Source organism: Crocuta crocuta, unplaced genomic scaffold (assembly GCF_008692635.1).
Source record: "Crocuta crocuta isolate KB4526 unplaced genomic scaffold, BGI_CrCroc_1.0 scaffold118, whole genome shotgun sequence".
Classification (NCBI taxonomy): domain Eukaryota; kingdom Metazoa; phylum Chordata; class Mammalia; order Carnivora; family Hyaenidae; genus Crocuta; species Crocuta crocuta.
The window spans coordinates 5,685,469-5,702,497 of NW_027551558.1; the positions used below are offsets into that span (position 1 = coordinate 5,685,469).

A 17,029-nucleotide genomic window follows, 5' to 3' on the forward strand; every position below is an offset into this window, starting at 1 on the left:
ATTCTTGTTGTCAGGCACTTCAAGCATTACATCACCCTGCTTGGAGGTTCACCATGACAGGATCCTTATGTTCGGTCTGAGCCAAAGCAGGCAGCTTGGTTCCCATCCAAGGATTATTTATGGAGCCACTAGAAGAACGTGTCAGGGTTCAGCAGTGTGGACCCAGAGCGTATTTATGTTCAAATGCATTTATGATTCGTCACTTGGGGAATGGAGTTAGGAAAAGTCATTTTTATATTTACTTTAGGAGCCCAACTGTGGACCTTTCTGACCATTCGAATTAATATGCTTTTTATTTTTTTATTTTTATTTTCATTTTTATTTTTATTTTTTTTTACAAATAGCTTATTGTCAAGTTGGTTTCCATATAACACCNTTAACATGCTTTTTAAAAATTGTGGTAAAATACACATAATGTAAAGTTGACCATCTCGACTGTTTTTAAGTGTACAGCTCAGTGGTATTAAGTGTACAGTTCACATTGTTGTGCAGTCATCACCAAGGACTCTTTTCATTTTGGAAAACAGAAACTGTTCCCAATGAAGAATTTTCACAGCTTTTGAGTGAAGGCAGAAAGAATTCATTCTCCCTTAATTCCAGAATGAACAAGACCTAACGGTCTGCACTTGTAACTCTTCTTGGCTGAGCAGAGCTACCCACTGTATGCACCGTCCTCTCTTGGTTTCCTGACAAAGTGTAGGGTCATTGTGTGGCTGTCCTTGTCCCTGTGTAACCGGGATGCAGCGTGCAGTTGAGGGCCTAGTGGCTGCCTGTCCCGTTCTCGAGAACCGGGGCCAGAATCCCTCACTTGTGGTGCCCTTGAAACTCTCCTCTCTGGACCCACACTTCCTCAGGCTCATGTTGTGGATTTGGCAGGCCCAGCCTGTCACCATGATGGGCATGCAGCTGCTGTGTTAGGCATTTCGTTACAAAGATGAGCTCATCAGGTGGCCGGCACCCGAGCTTCCCGTGTGAGTCAGTTACCCTGTGGCTTTGCCCACCAATTGACTGCACTCTGAAAATAGCACCATCATCTCCTGGTTTCGTGGAGATTTGTGGGAATCATAAGGGACTCACACTGAGAGGTATATTGAATTATATAAAATGCTTTGTAGAAAAAAGTCGGAGTCTGGTAATTTGGGTTATGAATTTTACTTTGAATAGGTAGAGCCTTCTCATCAGAAATGCAAATATCCCCAATGTTTATCTTCTCTTTTCAAGCCTAGAAAGAAGGGCTTCATGTGATCTTTTACGTTATTTATTACTTTTCCCAAGTAAAAGTTTTTTTCCATTATTCTGGTTCTTTATTTGCTTTTTACCCTAAGTCTCCAAAACAGCCATAGCAGCCAAACCAAACAGCCCTAATGTGAAGACAGAGCTCGAGACCAAATTAGTTTCCCAACTGTGGATTATGGTGTTGAGCTGTGCTGCACTGTGGGTGTGCCGTCACATCAACGGCTTGGGTATAATGATGAGAAGCTCTTTACTGGAGTAAAAGAATTTTGTTTTTGGTCACGGGGCTGCTGAGGTCTATTCTAAGCCCAAAGCCATTAGGGAGACCTGCTTATTTCAGTGCAGGGGGTAAAACCTAAGACTGTTTTCTGTTTTTTTTTTTTTTAAACTTAGAGTGCTTTCCATGGGGGCTGGGTGTTGCTGTTTTTAATGGGTTTTACTATGCAAGGGTGCTGTTACTAGTGAGAGCAGAGCAGTTTGTCACTGCTGCCTGTGGTTAAGTCCCAGGCCCAACACAGAGGTTATATAAACCAGGAGGCAGTGGCAAGGCTTCTCCAAGTGTCCTTGTTTGTTTGATGTCAGTAGCTGCCATTTTGTCTTAAACTCGGTACCACCCATGTGCATGAAATCCAGCCAGAAGGAAAGATTTGTAGCATTATCACCTAGAAGCAAATTATTCATAGGCCCCTTTTGGGCCCTCATTATAAAACTTGTCACTCGACATCTATCTCAGCCAGAGTTGTTATTCTAATAGCCTAAAAATAGGAGTGTTGCACTCACTGTGCCGCCAGGAGGGTTTTCCTGTAGAGCCAGACAGGCCATATGGAGCTGCCACAGAAGGCAGACCAGAATGCTCCCCGCAAGCTGCCCTGCGTGTGCGGGGATTTGTTCCTAGAGACAGAGCTACAACTCAGCCAGGCGGGGCTTGGGAGAGCAAAGTCAGTCTGAGCGTAGTTAGAAGTGTAGGTTTGTGGGTGGTGGAGCATTTCTGAAAATAATTGTTAGCCTGTCTTTAACTGTTTTTAATGTTTATTTTTGAGAGAGAGAGAATAATAAGTGGGAGAGGGGCGGAGAGAGAGGGAAAGAATGAGTGGGAGAGGGGCCCGAGAGAGATGGGGACAGGAAGATCCCAAGCAGGTTCTGCGCTGACAGCAGAAAGCCAGATGTGGGGCTCAAACTCAGGAACCGTGAGATCATGACCTGAGCCGAAGTCTGACACTTAACTGACTGAGCCCCCCAGAGCCCCCTGTCTTTAAACAGCCCTAGAGCAGGGGAAGAGGGGGCCAGCTTTGGAGCTCGAGCTGGGGAGGGCCAGTCGTCCTCACTGCTCAGAGCCTAGCCACTTCACCCCTCCCTCCAAAGGTGGCCATGAAAATTCATGAGAAAATAGACTTCAGGTTTTTTTCTTTCTAATGAGCCTGAGTCTGGCAAATAAATACGGCCTCAGAGCCATCCATGTGAGTTATCTTCAGCTTCCTTATAAAAAAATAAGTAGGGCTGCATACTCTGTTGTTAGGAGCTGTGTGTAAACATTTTGCCGTATATTTGCCCTATAGATATGTATGTGTGTATATATTTCTGTCTTTGACCTGTGTGAAATTTGTGGACACCATACCCTGTTTTCTAATGACTTTGAATGATTTCTTTGCCACGCTAACCATTTTCCTTCACCATTCAGCAGAAATTTCAGGATGCATTTTTCTTTCGATTTTTCATTTCTCATTTTGGTTTTCCTGCTGAGGACTCTCACTGGTCTGTCTCCCACTCGTGCATCCTCTCTGCCATCTTGGACCCTCATCTGCTGCTTTTGTGTTCATGCTTTGGTTGGTTCCACCCCGAGTGCTCGCTCTGGTGTACCCCGGATTCAGAGCCGCTGCCCGCCCCTGAGGTTCCTGCAGGGGTAGTCTGCATTTGCTCAGGCGTGGAGTGGGGCGGCCCTTGTCTGCAGGCGGACACTGGCGGACCTCACTCCCCTTGTCACTTCAAAAAAAAAAAAACCCTAAACTTTATTTTTTAGAACAGTTTGATTTATAGAAACATTGTGAAGGTAGTATAGGGAGTTCTCATATACCCTACATCCAGTTTCTCCTATTGACATATTAGTGTGGTGTATTTGTTACAACGAATGAACTGATATCTGATGGATTATGGTGTTAGGTTCCATGGTGTGGGAATTAAAGGGTGTAGACAGAATTCATTGGGTTGCTAGTCAGGGGACCTGAATATAAGGAGATGCACTCAGATTATCTAGGGGGGCCCAATGTGATCACAACGGTTTTTTAAAACTGGACGAGGGTGTCATCTTGGTGTTGCTGGCTTTGAAGATGGAGGAGGGGGCCAAGAGCTAAGTGTGGGAGCTAGAAAACACAAGCAAAAAGGGGTGCCTGGGTGGCTTAGTCGGTTGAGCATCCGACTTTCGCTTAGGTCATGATCTCGCGGTTCTTGGGTTCGAGCCCCGCATCGGGCTCTGTGCTGACTGCCGGCTCAGAGCCTGGAGCCTGTTTCAGTCTGTGCCTCCCTCTCTCTCTGACCCTCTCCTGCTCATGCGGTCTCTCTCTCTCTCTATCCTAGAAATAAATAAAACAATAAAAAAAAAGAAAAGAAAAGAAAAGAAAACACAAGCAAAGGGGTTCTCACCTTGAGGCTCCAGAAAGGAGGTTGTTGACACCTTGACTTTAGCTCAGTGAGATCTATATCAGACTTCTGACCTATGGAATGGTAACATAATAAATTTGCCTTCTTTTAAGCTATTGTGTTTGTGCTAACTTGTCACAGCAGTGGTAGAAAATGGACAGTGATTGTTAACTAAAGTCCGTGTTTTTAAAAGAAAATTTCATTTTTAATGTTTATTTTGAGACAGAGACAGAGCGCGAGTTGGGGAAGGGCAGAGAGAGAGGCACAAGAATCTGAAACAGGTTCTGAGCTGTCAGCACAGAACCCGATGCGGGGCTCAAACCCACAAACCACAAGATCATAACCTGAGCCGAACTTGGACTCTTAACTGACTGAGCCACCCAGGCGCCTCCCCCTCCTAAAATCTGTGTTTTATTCAGATTTTGCTGGCCTTTTTTGTACTCCAGAATCTCTTTCAGAATACATCTCACATTTAGTTGTCATCTTGGCTGTGACTGTTTCTCAGACCTCCCTGGTTTTTAATAGACTTTGATAGTTCTGATAGTACTGGTCAAGTATGTTTTCTGTGTCACACATGAGCCTCATTCTGATGTTTGCTTTGTCTCTTTAGACTGTGTTTTCTTGCCTTTCAGCATTCTTTGTAATTTTTTGTTTGAAAGCCAGACATAATATAAGGAGTAACAAGAACTGAAGAAATAGTTCTTTAGTGTGAGTTTTATGTTATTCTGTCTAGGACTTGGGTTGTCTTGGACTTCTTGGTGTAGCTACAGATGCCCAAGGTTTTCAGATTACTCAGGTGTCCTTGCCTTGGTTTCTCTCATTGTCTTTGGGCTTCTTTAAGAACAAACTCCATGACACCTGGCTGGCTCAGTTGGCAGAGCATGCAACTTTTGATCTCAGAGTTGTGAGTTCAAGGTGCGCACTGGGCTTAGAGCTTACTTAAAGACATTTAAAAAAATCCAAGAACTTGAACTCCTCACATGGAGTCTGAGAGTCTTTCAGTCCTTCCCAAGTGTCATTATGTCAGAATCTGCTGATGTGGTGGTAAAGTATGGTGAGAACAAGCGCCCTGTAAATCTTATCAAAGATTCTTGGTCTTTCAGTGGGTCTATGTCCCTGGGATGTGCTCTGGACAGTGTTTCTTGGAGGCCTCTCTTACCCTGACCCCTCCCCATTCACCAGGTGAGACCAGAAGGCTGAAGGGAGCTGGAGTCAGAGAAACGCCCCTCCCCCAGCTGGGATAAGGTTCTGGAAAGTCTCCACCCCTCACCAGAGAGCAGGCCTGTGTTACGGGGAATGTTCCGGGAGACCATGAGAGGTTTTTCCTGGCTCTTCAGAGCGAGAACTGAGTGGGGTTCCTGGTAGTGAAACCTGTACAGGTAAAACCTAAGACTGTGGCCATCAGGAGTTTCTTACTCTCCTGCTAGTCCACATTCAGCCCCCCAGCAATTTGTCAAAACTGCCATCTAAGTGTTCCTGTCAGTTTATGGCCCCAGCGGCTTCTGCTTCAGGTGAACAGATCTGGGCCTGTGACTGGATTGCCTCCTCTCTCTGGATTTCTGGGTTATGATTTTGTCCTGGGCCCTTCGGTCTCTGAAGGGTCCCAGAAAAGCCACGGATGTTCAGATTTGTTCAGCTCCTTGTTAGGATGGGAGTGAGGACTTCAAATTCCTTACGTGGTGGAGCTGAAACTAGAAGTCGCTTCCTTGTCATCCTCCCCGCCTCCCCGCCAGGTTGGTTGTGTTGGTATAAAACATCCTGACCATCACAAAAGCTCTTGAGTCTTGAAGAAGAAGAAAAGAGCACTGTTTCCAATCAGAAAGGCTTCCGCTTCTGTGTTATGGCGACACCAGGCTATTGCCCTCCCTTCTCACGTCCTTCTTTTGTTGCTCAGGTTCTTCTTACTAGCAAACTAGATAGGGCTTCTACAACAGATCTCTTAAATTGGGAAGTACTGGGTCTGCGTGTGGGATGGGTGGGGTTTTTAGCACCTTTCTAGTCTCTGCTTCCCTATCACTCACCGCCTCCAAGCCTTGACAGGCAAAACTGTTTTATCAATCTTACACAAATGTAACTTTAACTTGACCTGTCCCTCGCCTTCCTGCCTGTGCTTTTTTTTTTTAATAGTTTATTGTCAAGTTGGTTCCCATATAACACCCAGTGTTCATCCCCACAAGTGCCCTTCTCCATGCCCATCCCCCTTCCCCTCCCCACCATGGTTTGCCTCCCTCCCTCTCCCCCACTATTTTTCCCCTTGCTTTTTTAAAAGTTTTATTTTTAAATTTATTTTGTGCACGCGAGAGAAAGAGTACAAGTGGGGAAAGGGCAGAGAGAGGGAAATACAGAATCCCAAGCAGACTCCGTGCCACCAGTGGAGAGCCCATTGTGGGTCACGAACTTATAAGCCATGAGATCATGACCTGAGCCAAGATCAAGAGTCCTCAAGAGTCGCTTAAGTTACTGAGCCACCCAGGTGCTCCCCACCTGTGCTTTTGATCCCAGAGCTCCCCTAAGCAGATGTGCAAGTTCTGTGTTAAAGCAGCAGCTCCTGTATTCAGCTGACAGCTTTCAGGCCCCCTCAATTACATGTTAAGTCAAGAACAAACCAGTGAGGGGCGCCTGGGTGGCTCAGTCCATTGAGCATCCGACTCTTAATTTCAGCTTAGGTCATGATACCAGGGTCACAGGATCAAGCCCCACTCTGGGCTCTGTGCTGAGCATGGAGCTTGCTTAAGATTCTCTCTCATCCTCCGTCCCTCTCCCTGGCTCATGCATGTGTGTGTTCTCTCTCTCTGTCCAAACAAACCAATAAGGCAAAAATACTGAGTAGCTTAAGGAATAATTGCTATAAAAATTCATGCCCCCTTCCTTCTTTCCCTAAAGCCATTAATTGGGACAGATCAGGGTGATTGTATGCGTGGGGTGGATGGTCATTTGGAGCCTAGATAGGGGGCAGAAGGCATCTGTCAGAAAGGGGATAGAATTGATCAGATAAGTAAATATATTAAGAATAATGAAAGCCGAGTTCCTGTGTTGCTGAAGAGTTGGAAAGAAATATGGAAAGAAACTGGAATGACCCTGGTATTGGATCACAACACTGGTATTGGATCGTACTTGGAGGTGTTGGTGTGAACTCAGTTTTTTATGTATATAATCAGTATAAAAATGAAAATGTCAATGAGTACATGTGTGTATACATATATAAATATATACCCATACTTATACGCATATACATACGTATGTGTACAGTCCCAAGCTCTGTCCACTGAAAGGTTTTGGGAGCAAGCACCCCCAGAGCAATAAGTGTACCCGGCTCCCAGATCTTGGCTTTTAAATACCATTCTTCACTAAATGAACCAGGGCTTCCTGGAGAAATGGCTGATTCCAGGGCTAGAGCAGGAAGAGTACAGGACGAACTTGGAATATTTGCCAGAAAGTAGAATAATGGGAACATGTCCAAAGGACACAGAAACCAGTTTGAAGGGGCACCCACCGGCCAGGTCAAAGACGTGAACAATCAAAATGATCGCAGTGCTATATTGGATAGGGTAGGGAAACACGAAACCATACTGATAGAAATAAGTAAGTTAAATTTAAGGAGGAATATAGTTCCAAAGAACTTCATAGAATACTTGTTAATTGCAAAGGGAAAAAGGAGTAGCTTTACAGTGCAGAAGCTTGGCAAACACTTGTACGAGGAATGGGACAATACAGAATCGTCTGCCCCCTGGTGTGTGGGTGTGCGTGTGTGTTTGCTGTGATTCACGAACAGAATGATAGACCTTTACTTTGTATACTCTCTGGTCCGTGAAGGACTTCAATATTTTATTTGCTTCTCACAGTCCACTTTTAGAGTGGGCAGAGATGATTCTCTTACCTTTGAGGATATGATATGAGAGCAATGGTAGTTCTTATAGCCAGACAATAAATAGTCTAAGAACTTTGAATGTTGCATACATTAATTCTCACACTTACCCTATGAGGTAGATATATCATGATTTTTCCATTATACAAATGAGACCAAGGCACAGAGAGGTTAAGTAACTCGCCCAAGGTCACACAGCTTACAAGTTGAGGATCCAAGACTTGGGTCAGACATTCTGAGTCCAGATCCCCAGCTCTTTATTTACAGAGTCCTGTTGCCTCTGTAAGTGAGATGCTGAGGAAAGAAACACTTAGCTAGGTTAGGTGATTTGTCCAGGGCCCCTTGTTCCTGTGGTCGTTGGATTCTGCAAATCTGTACCGAGTGCCTGTTAACGTTGGGCCCTGTTTCAGCTGCCGGGTGAGTGGTACTAGGCAGCCAGAGCCCTGGGCCTCCTGGAGCTCAGGCTCTTGTGAGGTGAGTTGAAGAACTGGACACGAGCCTGCTGGTTACTGGTGTGAAGTCTAGACACAAAGCAGACTGCCTTGTCTTGCAGGGAGTGGGCAGCTGGTCAGTCTCCATGCTCAGTGGTGCACTTTCTTTTTTTCTTTTGAAGGTCGCCTGGTAGGTGCTCTGGATGCAGTGCTGGATTCCAATGCACGGGTCGCTCCATTTCGAATTCTGCTTCAAGTGCCTGGGTCCCAGGTTTATTCTCCCATAGCATGTGGTGAGTTACTGAGTGGATCAGACGTTTACTGGGCCATAGCCACTGGTGAGTTTTGTTCCGGTTGGAATATTCCAAACCTTAAGGTCTAAGCATGCTGAGTATCTGCATGTTGGTGAAGCTTGAAGGTAACTCCTTTTAGAAACTCATCTGCTTTTATGAGCTCCTTTTTCTTTCTTTCTTTCTTTTTTTCTTTTTTCCACCTATCAAAAGCACATAAAAGCTACAAGCTTGGGCATGCCAGGCTTTTTGCGTGGTGTGCTGTTCCAGGGGGTGCTGTATATCATTGAATATGAGTGGAGCCCTTTTCTCCTGAATCTTGTTTCTGACATAACGAACGCCTTCCTGGGTGTATGCACCTATTATAATGGTATGGGGAGCAGCGGAAGCGTCTGAGGGCTGGGTCTGACTTAGGGGAGTCTTCACCCCCTTGTTCCACGTTTGTGCTGCATCACCGGACTGCTGCACCCCGTGGGAATTTTGCAGTCTCCCTCCCCTGTCTTTCTGGTATTTCAGTCCTCCTGCACCGTCTAATGCTCTGCTTGCCACTCCAGCACCTCTGGGGCTGGGGATCAATCGTTACATCCGAGAAGCCCCTTCTATTAAAAAACTGAAGCAAGATGTGTCTTTTTTTAACCGCACAAGTCATAAACGTTCACCTTCCGGAAATTAAATGGGTAAGAGAGAAGGAAAAGAAATCTTCTGTACCCCTTTATCAGTGCTGATCACTCTTCTGAGTACATGTGCTGATACACGTAGAAGCTTCTAGTTTTGGTTTCAAATGATAAAAGCCATGCATGTTCAATATACTCCATGAACCCTTGACAAGTTCAAAGAAGAAAACGTCTCTCGCCCCACATCCTAGCCACCCAAGGTAACCTCTGGCCACACTGGGTTCACCTCATCGAGAGCACTTGATACTGCACTTAGGACAGGTACAACACTCGTTTTGGAGATGGTCAGAGGTACCTTTGTAAAAATGCAACCTACCTGACAGTGCTGCTTCATAATAAAAGTGTTATGGTTTTACTTGCTTTCAGTAAACAGGAAGCTGAAGTAAAACCAGAGAAACTTCAAAAATGTTTCCTTAACGTGAGAGCTTATTTTCTAAAAGGTTCATCTAAGGTTAAGGGAAGAGATTTGTGAAAGTGTCACAGGAGTAGGATTGCAGCTTTTTAGAGCAGTGTTACAACTCTGACCGTGCCTGTTGACTCCTCAGCCTGGAGGACAGGATGCCAGCCTTTTTATGCACCCCCTCTTCCTCTCCAGTCTCTCATTTAAAAATGTGTTATTATTAACTTGACGTTGTAATTTTCATTCCGCCATCATGCTGTCCATCATTCTTTGGCTCTGTCCTCTATTTAAATTGATCTAATGCTTTTACTCAGGTAGGGCTTTCCTAATATAGACTCTTTAATTTTGGTTCATCTCTTGATTAACTAGATGACAGTTTTCTCCCCCCAGTTAGGTCTCACATTTGTAAGTGCCTGTCCCTTGCCTTTGGACTTGAATGACACCTTGGCTGGGTATGATAGTCTCTGGCCATCCAGAGTATAGTGACAATTGCTCCAGGGTCTTCCTGTATTTAAAGAGGCAATGGGAGAAGTCTTAGGCTGGCTTTTTTTTTCCCCCTCTCCTTTTTATCCCCTTGTAGGTGATGTGCTACTTTGCACTTTTAACTGTGTGTATCCTTGAAGTTAAGTAGTTTAGCAACTTAGTTGTGATCCATTACTGCCTTGAGTACATTCTGTTACATTTTTCTGGAACTTGATGTGCTCTTTCAGTATGTAGATTGAAGGGCACCTGGGTGGCTTAGTCAGTTGAGCATCTGACTTCAGCTCAGGTTATGATCTCACGGTTCGTGAGTTTGAGCCCAGCATCGGGCTCTGTGCTGACAGCTCATAGCCAGGAGCCTGCTTCAGATTCTTTGTCTCCCTTTCTCTCTCCTCCTCTCCTGCCCATGCTCCTTCTCTCAAAAATAAAAACATTAAAAAAATATATAGATTGATTTCTTTAATCATTTCAGGACATTTTTTTGTTCTGTATATGTATTTTTGAAGATGTGTTTTATGTTTCATTTATTGGAATCCCTGCCTCAAAGATCCTTTATGTTAGAGAGCTGTTGTCTGCTTTTCATTCCTGGTTTTCTTGATTTGTCTTTTCAACTTGCATCCTCTGTACTGTTCATAATCCTTTCCTCCAAGTTAATAATTGTGCCCTGGATCCCACACTTTGCTTAACTTCCTCCGTTTGCTGTTTTTTTTAAAAAAAATTTTAAGTGTTTATTTTTGAGGGGGGGTTGGCGGGAGGGAGGGAGGATGAATATGAGTGAGGGAGGAGCAGAGAGAGAGGAAGACACAGAGTCCGAAGCAGGCTCCAGGCCTGAGCTGTCAGCACAGAGCCTGATGGAGGGCTCGAACCCACAACCCGTGAGATCATGACCTGAGCCGAAGTTGGATGCTTAGCTGACTGAGTCACCCAAGTGCCCCTTGCTATGTTGTTTTTGATCAGGATTTTCTTAGGTGTCTGCTCTGTCTTTCATGTGTAATTTCATCATCTCATCTTCACGTTCTTGTTTTACTGAATTCACGTTCTTACTGTCTTGGAGCATGAAGCATTTGTGAGAATTTCCCTTCCTTCCTTGAGGGTTCCATTTTTTCTAGGACACAGTCTCTGTCTTTTGAACACCTTCTGTTCATCTGTTGATGCTCTTTTGCTGTCAGATGTTGGCTTGGTTGCTGTGCTGTTCTCTGCCTCCCTGGACGTGCTCATGCTTGGACATGGTTATCTAAGACTGACACTGTTATTTATACCAGTGTTGCGTGACTTTCTGACTGGTGTTTAGGGGACATAGCAGAGAGGACGGGTGTGCTGCTGGGCTGGATGTGTGATGTGAGGCAGCAGGGCTTTCTGCCTTTCTCTGGTTTCCTTTTGATCTCTCTCCCCTCACTCTACCCCAGGCCAAAGAGTTGGTCTTGCTCTCTGCATTTAGGCTTTTGCTGGGAATGTCTAGAGTGTGGTCTTCTCACTAGATTGGCTTCTGGGGAGTCTATGGAGTCCTGCTCAGTTCCTGAATCTCTGTACCTGGGAGGCCTACAGAAGCCATTGGGGAGCATTTTCAGACCACAGTGAGTTGATGGCGGCACAGCACTCAACTTTACTCATCCAGTCCTTCGTTAGATACTTCATTGATTCTGATGTTTCAGTATTTTAAAAACTTACATGAACATCCATACACTTAAATATTATTTCAGGGTACTTCTTCATCCTCAAAGTCCATTCATGTGACATGTTGGGTGACTGCCACGTACCAGACATGTGCGTGGTGTCCGGGTTCCTTGGGGAGTGCGTGAGGGGTTCCCCCCACCTGGCATTACCGGGCCCTGGGGGAATACAGAGAGCAACCTGGCAGTGGCAGGTATAGCGGGCCCGAGGATGAGGAAAGCAAGAGCTGGCAAGGCCCTTGACGAGCACATTGTGTCAGGGGGATGTCCTTTCTAAGGCCTTCTGTACATACACTGGAAAACTGNTTCTCTTGAGCCAGGATCTGCTTTTTTTAGTTTCCACTTGGCTGAGTATTTGCTTTGGACCTGACCCATGGCAGGCATACAGATGCTTCATGTTCTCGAGCTGTATTGCCCACAGAAGGTCCCCTGTGTAAGCTGCGGTTCTTTCCAGGGCTGCTTTTCTTGGGTTAGGGAGGAGAGAGCAGGGAGGGTATTTGTGTCTTGGGCTTGTGGTATTGATTTAGATACTTAGGCCTCTTCTGGGAGTTATGTGGGCATCCTGCACTGTGATATTGACTCACCATATTTAATATTTTATTGTGTCTTGAGCACTGAGAAAGGATCCCTGCCCAGGATTTTAAGGCTCAGATAAAGCACAAACAAGAACTGTAGGAAGGGCCTGGGTGGCACCAGGACGTGGGCAGGGACAGGAAGAGTGGCCTGCAGGAACGATTTATATCTTCATTGGATTTTGGCTGTTTGCACAGCAGGATGGGGAGACATAGGAGAGCTTTGGAGAATAATTTTTTTTTCTATTTGCTTTTAAGCAGAGGTGGAAGAGCTAGATAGAGCATTCCATGGGTGAGCAATATTAGTTGCCAGCAGATCTGTAGATGAATGTGGTTAGAAGGCATAAGCAATAAGTCACTATTCTTTTTTAACTTGCATGGACCAAGGAATATCAAGGTTTTGTGGACTTCGCTGGCCTCGTCGGATAAAAGACACATGTTGAGAGAGCGGTGAGGACTTGTTTAGAAGAGGGGGAGGGCTATGCCATGTCTTTCAGGTTGGAGCTCAGATGCCCCCTTCGAGAGACCCCACACCATCCCCTGCTAACCGCCTCCCCCACTCTGCCGGTGGATTCCCTGCAGCACTTACCTCTGCTGTCACTCAGCTTTCTTTGTTGCCTGCCTCTCTAATGAAAATAAAAGTTTTCTCAGGGTCCTGCTCACCACTAACCCCTCAGTGCCCAGGGTAGATAGAGCCCTGTATTCGGCAAATAGTAGGTGTGCAAATAAGCGAAGCAGTCAAGTATGGACTCCTGCGTTAGGTATGAATAAGTAGTTGGTTCCTCAGAGAAGGTGATGGGCTCAGCATGTCAGTATCCTGTCCGTGGGGAATGAGAGATGGCGTGCAATCACAAATAAGACTTCTTGGCCCTTTCTGAAAAGCCAGGGCAAGGAAGTTCGTGGCTGGGTGAGGAGGGTCAGGAGCTCTGTAATGAGCCACCAGCACCATTGAACAGTAGAAAAACTTGCAAAAGAGGGATCTTGGTTTCTTCAAAACAACAATAACAAAAAGAAAAACAAGCATGCAGTTTTTTTTTTATTGTGGTAAAACAGATAACCTAAAGTTCTCTATCTTCACCATTTTTAAGCGCACAGTTCAGTGGCGTTAAGTACATTCACATTGTTGTACAACCATCTCCACTGTCCGTTTCCAGAAATTTTTCATCTTCCAAAGCTGAGACTCTGTCCATTAAGCACGACCTCCCCATTCTTCCCTGCCCCCCAGCCCCTGGCAACCCTACATTCTACTTTCTGTCTCTGCAAGTTTGACAACTCTAGGTGCCTCATGTCAGTGGAATAGTATAGTATTTGTTGTTTTATGACTGGCTTATTTCATTTAGCATGGTGTCCTTAGGGTTCATCCATGTGGCAGCAGGTGTCAGAATTTCCTTTTTTTTAAATGACTGAGTAACCTTCAATGCGTGTCTGCTTTCCCTTTGAAATTGGATATAGTGATTGGTGCATGAGTGGGAAGCAAGGCCGTGGTGAGGGGAACTAGGAGAGTCAATTCCCGGGAGCCAATTTCTGGTCCAGGTTGGGAGAGGAGGGAAGAGGCAGGGGGAGGAGATGAGGGATCTAGGGCTCCAGCCTGGGATGGGTCTGCTTCTGACCGAATTGACACCTAAGCCTGAAGAACTGTTGGGGACCCTGGAATAGCAAGGAGACTTTGTTGGGGTTTCTCATCTGATGTCACAGGGTATACTTTATCCTGCAGTTGAAAAGTCCAGGCCATGCCAGGCTGTGAGTTAGTGATTTATCATTTCATGTTCCTGTTAGTACGTGACTCTTCTGTGCTATTGCTGTGTGCAGTTTTCACCTTCGTAGCAAGGTCTAGGCCCGTGGTTTTGAGTGAAATGAGGGAGAGCAGGAAAATGGGGGAAAGGCTAGTAGGTGAGTGTGACAATGCCATGACACACCTTATATCAGTTCAGAGATTTTCAAGCAGACCAGAGGGAGATACCCACCTGGATGGGCAGAGGAATACCTACATCTTGAGAGGGAGTTAAGTGGGTAGTTTGAAAAAACGTAGTTAATATTTTCAACTTGGAAAATGAAAAAAAATACAAGATTTTGAAATTTCCGAGGTCCTTAAAGGAAGCTGTGGTAGTTTTGGTAACAAAAATGTGTGGCCATATATTTTTAAACATTGAGAATCACAGGAGTTAGGCTTTCCAGCTTAAAAAATGATTTCCTTTCACAGGCTTTCCTTATTTGTTCTTTTTTAACAATGTATAGGTATGTATGATTACTGACTTTGGAGACGGAGGCAGCAGGCCTAAGTTGCTTAGTAACTTGCCAGGGCCACATCTTGCGTCAGGAGGGGCTCTCTGGGTGGCTCAGACACAGGCCCTTCTAGAACGTTCTCTCCAAGTGTTCTTTCTGATGTGTCATTTCTTATCTCTGCCCTTGACCATGGCTGGCGTTTTAGTTTCTTGTATTCTGCATCACCGTTTGCTTTGTCTTTGGAGAGAGAATTTCATTACGGGAGGAAATGTTCCAGGGTGGATCAGATTAGTGTCTCAGTGAACTTGGTGCCAGGGCAGCAAAGGAAGTGCCAGCCAGATCTTTTTTCAAGAACAGAACTCACTGTGCACTTCAAGGAAAAGCCGGGAGGCAGCCCTGCAGGAGGAAAGTAAGAACTTTCTTCTGGGTGCACACTCTGAGGTCACTCAATGTGAGTTGTCACATTTGTTTTCAGTTGCTTGGGATTTCCTTCATTATAACTAGCTGGCATTTTCCATGTAGGATTTACACTTGGAAATGGCCAAGGCATGCCACGGCTAGTACTGCTTTTGGGGAGCTTCTGTCACCAGGCTTCTACTGTTTTAAATAATTTTGCTTTGTGCTTAAAGAATTAAACTCACTGAAGATGTTCGTCAACGAGGGATGTTGCATATTATAATTATTTTTAAAAGCAGGAAAATCCTGAGTGTAACTTTCAGACTTGGTAAATTTGAAGGTCAAAAGTCCTATTTAAAAAAATGCATGCTTTTGGGGCGCCTGGGTGGCTCAGTCAGTTAAGCATCCGACTTTTGCTCAGGCCATGATATCATGACTCGTGGGTTTGAGCCCCGCGTCGGGCTCTGTGCTGACAGCTAGCTCAGCCTGGAGCCTGCTTCAGATCCTGTGTCTCCCTCTCTCTCTGATCCTTCCCTGCTCATGCTGCCTCTCTCTCTCTCTCTCTCTCTCTCTCTCAGAAATAAATAAAACATAAAAAAAAAAAAGAAATGCATGCTTTTAACCCGAGTAGATACTTGTAGACCACATAGTCTTGCGTTCCCCAGGTAGCCACAGCCCCCTCCCTCTCTTGCAACAGGCCCCGTTTCTTCCTCTTGAAATAATTCTTCCCCATGAAGTCTCTCCTTACCTAAGTCCTTATTTGTTGCTGGACGTATGTCAGAATAAATATGACCTGCATTAAATCTCAGAGTTGTGAAGCTGGGACTCCGACTTCTCTCTCTGGCATCTCACAGATTGCCCGACATCTGTGCAGAGCACGACCTGCTGGACCATGGAAAGCACCGGGAGGGCATCTTCACAGACATCTGGTTTCATGCCTTCTGTTTTAGTAGATGCGAGGAGACTGACCGAGGCCGATGGGTTTCAAAATAAGATGACTTTGGCAAATGGTTTTTTATTAAATGATTCCTTAATGATCAAAAATGAAGGCAGAGCTTGGGAGCGGAAGCCTCCAGACTCACTGTGGTGCCCAGAGCGCTGCCTCTCCCTCAGGTCTGGCTGGCCTGGGTGTGTTGTCTGCTGGGGTCACCCTACTCTCCACGCCATCGAAGCTGTCTACATCCCCGATGGCTCACTTCAGGGCCTGCTGTCGCCCTGGTTTCTCAGACCTGCACTGTGAACCTGATGTATCTGAGTGGCCTTGGCATGAGAGTGATCCTGACTGAAAAAATTCATGTTTTCTTGCTCTATTTTCACTTCTGATTTTACAAAATACTCTTCCTCAGGTGTGGAGGTCAGCTTATCCAAGTTGATGACATTTTTTTTTTGTTAAGAAGAGTTTTTAAAGTGTTTCTCATTGTGAGGATTTTGGAACATACCCCAGAGTACTGAGGGCAGTGTAATTACGTCCTCCAGGCCCATGCGTCGGGATTGGGACACGGCTGCACTGGGGTCATGGTTTTCCCCACTTGGCTTTATTTCTTATTCTCTGCCTTCCCCTCACCCCCGATGTGTATTTTGTGAAGCATAGAAACTGGTATTTCACGTCTGCGTATTTTAGTAGAGATCTCTGAATCTATGGCCCTTCTTTTGCCCCTCCAATGGCATCGTTAAACTTGTGGAGTTAATGGGGACTCTCTGATGTCATAGGGACTCTCCGTTCCAAGGTTGCCTGTCTGCTTAAAGAGTCCTTCATAGGTCTGGATGATTCTAATCCACATTCAACAAGGACCGAACACCTCATTTGGTGATTGTGTCTCTTGTCTCCTTTAGTCAGGAGATCCTCCATTTCCTCTCCCCCACCCTCCGCTTTTCCCTCAAGTCATTGACTTAGTGAAGAAATTGGGTCAGCTTTTATGTAGGATGTCCTGGGTCCTACGCTTCTCTTTGTATGGTTCACCTCCTTGTATGTCCCCCTGACTAGTGGGTACTTGGAAACATTCAGTTAAATTCAGGCTCAGTGTCTTTAAATGAACTTAATTTTTTAAAGAGAGAAAGTGTGAGTGGGGGAGAGGGTCGGAGGGAGAGAGAGAATAGAATCTCAAACAGGCTCCCTGCCCAGTTCAGAGCCGATGCGGGGCTCCATCTCACAACCTTGAGA

The 17,029-nt window shown here is 45.4% G+C and overlaps 1 protein-coding gene across 1 annotated transcript in view; it reads left to right on the forward strand.

Annotated features, from left to right (window-relative positions):
* Window positions 1–738: 738 nt before the first annotated feature.
* The window catches only part of TBC1D8 (TBC1 domain family member 8), a 78,491-nt gene continuing 62,200 nt past the window's right edge, over window positions 739–17,029 (forward strand). Inside the window, exons 1-2 of the mRNA XM_077749190.1 lie at window positions 739–913; window positions 8,346–8,501. Of these exons, the coding sequence (XP_077605316.1) occupies window positions 739–913; window positions 8,346–8,501 (331 nt within the window). The remainder of the gene's footprint in view (window positions 914–8,345; window positions 8,502–17,029) is intronic.